General features: G+C 35.8%; 1 protein-coding gene across 1 annotated transcript in view; it reads left to right on the top strand.

Moving 5' to 3' along the window:
• The window catches only part of DIAPH2 (diaphanous-related formin 2), a 260532-nt gene that overhangs the window by 107961 nt on the left and 147307 nt on the right, over positions 1-5264 (top strand). Inside the window, 1 exon segment of the mRNA XM_009332394.1 lies at positions 4434-4563. Coding sequence (XP_009330669.1) covers positions 4434-4563 — 130 coding nt within the window.

Raw genomic sequence — 5264 nt, 5'->3', positions numbered from 1 at the left:
GGCCACAAAAATGATCAGGGGGATGGAACACCTCTCCTGTGAAGAAAAGCTGATAGAGTTGGGGTTGTTCAGCCTAGAGAAGAGAAGGCTTCGGGGAGACCTTATTGCAGCCTGTCAGTACTTAAAGGGGGCTTATAAAAAAGATGTCGGCAACCTTTTTAGCAGGGCCTGTTGCGACAGGACAAGGGGGAATGGCTTTAAACTAAAGGGGGGTAGATTTAGACTAGATCTAAGGAAGACATTTTTTACGCTGAGGGTGGTGAAGCACTGGCCCAGGTTGCCCAGAGAGGTGGTGGCTGCCCCATCCCTGGAAACATTCCAGGTCAGGCTGGACGGGGCTCTGAGCAACCTGATCTAGTTGCAGATGTCCCTGCCCACGGCAGGGGGGTTGGACTAGATGACCTTTAAGGTCCCTTCCAACCCAAACTATTCTATGATTCTTTAAAAATAAATAAATTTGGAAAACCCTAAGTCAGTGACATGCTTTGTTAATGTTTTGCAAATGCCATATATACAGACACTGCTCTGTAAAGGCTTTTATGTTCCAGTGTGTTAATACTACTGAAGATGTGGAAGTAAGTAAGGCAATTATTTGTATTCCAAATGGTGAATTCCGTTACTGTTGGTGAGTTTTGTTGGTTTACCAAGTCTCAGGGAACTATTATGACTTCTCTAATATGGTAATGCTTTGAGAATTACAAGGATGAAAATACAGAGGACATAATGCAAAAACATTTGAAAGGCAGGGATTTTCAGGATTCACAAACTTGTGTTGCAGTACGTATTAGGCAGGAAGCAAAATCCTTTATTCAACCCGTTTTATTTGGTTTTGTTTTTTGTTTAACACCTAGGTCACTAGCAAGGAAATTATGGCTACTTCTAAAGATGCAACTCTTTTTTCAGTCCACCTTTTCTTTTGCACTGGCCTATGTCCATATGTACCTACAGTTCTGAGGCTGGAACACTTAATAAGGCTGAGAGATGAATGTCATTTTTCTTTTTTTGCTCCCATACAAACCCATAATATCACTTGGAATTTAGAACCCACAGAATATTTCATTCAAGTATGTGTTTCTGATTGAATGGTCTGTTAAGATTTGTTTAAGAGCCACCATATTTAAAAAAAAAAGTTCTAATCACTATTTACTGTAAATCTTAGCTTCAATTATCATCTGTGAAAGCAATGAGTAAAAGTGCAAAGAATGAAAAGGGGGAAAAAATACTGATTTTTGTTTCATGTTTTGCTCTTAGTCTGCTAACCCAAGTAAGACATTTCTTTAGTTGAGAAGACATTGACTAAATGTCAGTTGCCTGAGTTTTTTTTAAATAGTAGTCTTCTGATGAGAAACTAGATACTTAGTCTTGATTTTCTGTTTACTAGCCTTTTAATGTAACAGCGGCCCTAAATTTATTTTGTTTCTAAGTCTAGCATCTTAAACTTGCCTTTTCCCAGAGCTCTTGCTTATAAAAGGACAGTTTAGCTTTATGCTGAAGGAAAATAATAGTATTGTGAAGTTGATTTTGTAATTAACACGGTGATATTGTGATGTGCTGCATGCAGAGTCCCGCACTTGGGACTGGCTTAAACTGCTGCAAAAGTGTTGTCTTGAGAGCGGGAAGCAACTCTGCAGAAAACCCGAAGTCTGGCCTAATGGGAAAAGATGAGCAGTAGTGTGCCCTGGCAGCAACGAAGGCTCACAGCATCCTGGGCTTTATTGATAGGGGCGTAGTCAGGAGATCACGGGTAGTGACTTTTTTGCTCTTAACTCAGAATTTGCTGGGTTGCGTATGGAACATGGTGTTCAATATTCTGTACAAAAAATCTTTTTTGTTGATAAACTTGAGCAGAGGACCACCAAGCTGGTCAGGGGTGGAACACTGAGGAAAGGCTGATGGAACTGGGCTTGTACAGCCCAGAGAAACAAAGGTTTGGGGGGGGGCCTGTAGCAACCTTCCAATACCAAATAATTTACTGTAAAGGGGGAGCCAGGCTTTTTAGCAAAGTGTACAGCAAAAGAATGAGACAAAGGGGTTGTAAATTGAAACAAGGGACACTTTTTAACTGGATATAAGAAAAACAAATTTCACTTTCTTAAAATATGACTTTTTAATTCAAAATACATGTAATTGTCTTTTCCATAAAGTCAAAAGTGTTAAATTGTACCCAAGAAAAAAAGAGAGGAGACAAAAAATTTACCCTGAGTACAAGTATACTCTGAGAATACAGAGAATGTAAAGACACAGCCATGCTGTTGTTAGCATTCCAGTTCCTATCTTTCATTTCTATTTTTATATTTAAATAATATCTGCTAAACTACACTCAAACCCCACCTATTTTCCTTATCTTCTCATTATGTTCGTAGGCTTAGAACTTGATTTTTAAAGTATATATATTGATTCTAAAGATCAAACAGAGCTACAGGGTACCCATTGTGTCTCTTAGCTATTGAAAATATGGATAAATGTAATTGAGATGTGTTTCTTGATTGGGCCAAAGTAGTGAATTTGACACAGTTGTTTAAGATCTGAATGACTGTTTACTACAGGTTTTAAACAACTCAGCAGGTGCTAATATTAACTCTTGTTGATATGATGTTACTGTTGGTGACAAAACATGTTTCTGTTGTAATCTGAAGGCAAAATAATTTTGACCATTTAGAAGAAAAAAATGCTTTATCCACTTGATGATGTCAGAGAGATCAAAGACTGGAAATCCCATAGTTCTTGTTCACAGACAAATTGAAATGCATTTTCTTTTTACCATGCAGATGTTTAGCCACTAAATCTACGATTTTCTCAAGTTGGAGGAACTTCTATGTACATAACGCATTAAAACCTTTTAACTGCATACCATTACTGAGCATTATTTAGTCTTTAATCACTGAATCGGTATGAATTAAATTGCATTCTTAATTGCCTAAATACCTTATATTTTTAAAAGCCTGTTTTTCGACTACACTCATTTATTCTTAACAGGGTAATCCTTAAAGCTGAAAGGCTTGTATTAAATTGAACATCGATGGCAAGCCTGTCATGAGGATTATAGAATTAGAACTTCTAGTGATTTAGAGAATGAGAAAACAAATACGAGATTTTACACACACATTTATGTATTCTTCTTAAATAAATCCTTGATTTCATTTGTTGTGTATGTTGTAGCTTACTTCTGTATAAGAACTGTACTAGATGAGTTAGTAAGATGCGGTTAAACAAAAATCTTTACAGATATACTTGTAATACTAATTCTCTATTAAAAAGTGAAGTACACTGATCTCAAACTCTTGCATACACCTACTCTCTCTGTTGCCTTTATAAATAAGGGGTAATCTCTACTTCCACTAAATCTTCAATCAACTCATACATTCATTCATTACATCTGCATAAAAATGGAGAAACTAAATTGGATTTAAATTCAGTTTCTCCTTCTGTTAAGTTCATGATGTTCCCTTGCATATACACATGCACTCTGCCATAGGGTTTAGCCACAAGTATCTATGTTAACTTGGAAATTTGCCACTAGCCCTGTATTTTAACAGTTATTTCAGAATTATTTTTTTAAAATAATAAACTGGTTCTAGCAGTTAATGCACTTACATTAATGGAGAACGGAGGGTCTTATCACCTTCAAGAAGAGTAGTTTATTTCAGATCACTAAAAATTGCCTCTGCAGTTGAGAGGATAGTGAAAATACGCAATTACTTATTTCTTCACACTGTGCAGAGTTTTCATGCAGCTTTTCATAAATAAAACTCGGCATACTAAATTTCTGTTACTGACAGTTAGGATTACCTTTGCTTTTCTATTGTCACTTTGTATTCCAGTAAGGCAGGGCGCATTTACTTCATGTGTGTGTATAGAATTTGTCTGAAAGTCTTTAGGGTAAAGCTGCATGTTTTAGATTTTACTTCAATTAAAAAATGTGGATTATACAACAAGGAGTTTCTTTAACTTGACTGGTAGAAGTGCAAATTCTGACTTTCAGCATGCTGTCCAGCTATGCAGCATTTCAGAGGGATTCCTTTAGAAATCTGGCAGTGGGGGGCATTGAAGGAATGAACCAAATTCTGTTCAGTTTTATCTCTGTTCACACTGATTTTTTTTTTTTTTTAATTTTTTTTTTTATCACAGCGAGCATTCTCAACTGGTGTTGCTAAAAATCTGAGAACTTTAAAGGCTGTCCTCAGGTCTTGTTCTCAGCAGAATTAATTTTGCTTTAAAAAATACAGCATAGGGATAGGTTCCCTTTGTAATCTTAAATTATAAAGAATTGCAGAAATTTCATTTTTTAATAATGTTTCATTTGTAGGCAACCAGTATAGGTAACTTTTTGCTAATGAGTTTACATCTGCAATATTAACTTTATTTAAACATTTTACTAAAAAAAAAAAAGTTATATTTTTTCTCTTTTTTTTTCTCCTGTGTTCACTTTTTAGATTCGAGATACTAAATCATCAGATCAGAAAACAACCTTATTGCATTTTCTGGCAGAAATGTGTGAGGAGAATTACCGGGACATCTTAAAATTTCCAGATGAACTGCAGCATGTTGAGAGTGCAAGTAAAGGTAAGCAAATAGATAAAAGGTAATAGCTGTTTGCTTTGGTATTAAATACTTCCAACATTTCATTTTAGATTGTAGGATTATGTAACCTGTAAGCATTGATAATCCACCTGGATTTTGCTTTTCTGCTATTTATTGACCTGAGAAAAAGTGAGGAGGGAAAAAACAGTAATAAAGTAACTTTTCCTCTGAAGTAGGTTGTGGAAGTAATGCAGCATATTTCAGTGAAGTGATTTCACAACTTCTGATACGTGATTTTTGTAAGCAGTGTAATGATGATGTTTGGTTTACCATTAAGCCTTTGAAGTCTTGTGGCTTGAGAGTGAACACTCATGTGTGTGTACACGCACAGTATATTTCTCGTTTTAACACTTGATTTAACACCTGGATGGAGAATAACAAATATGCTTTCTAAAGTTCCCAGACAGCATATGAAATATATAGTTTAATTATATTATACAGTCAGTGATTAATACTGATTTTATTCTTGGTCAGTCAGCAGTATAGCCTGGTCAATCTGATAGAAAACTTAATTCATTTGTTGTTGGATTTCTTTTTATGTGAAATACGCTGTGCTGCTTGGTGCCCTTGTTGCTTAGCTGTGGAAAGCAAAGGCTGTGTGATAGTGGTTGATGAAGATAATGCAAACTGTTTTGTTTTGACTGGGCATTACTGATTCATCGGAAGATAAATACTTGGGGGAG

The sequence above is a fragment of the Pygoscelis adeliae genome, unplaced genomic scaffold, assembly GCF_000699105.1.
Source record: "Pygoscelis adeliae isolate BGI_AS28 unplaced genomic scaffold, ASM69910v1 Scaffold159, whole genome shotgun sequence".
Taxonomy (NCBI): Eukaryota; Metazoa; Chordata; class Aves; order Sphenisciformes; family Spheniscidae; genus Pygoscelis; species Pygoscelis adeliae.
This window is presented reverse-complemented; position numbering and strand designations above follow the sequence as displayed.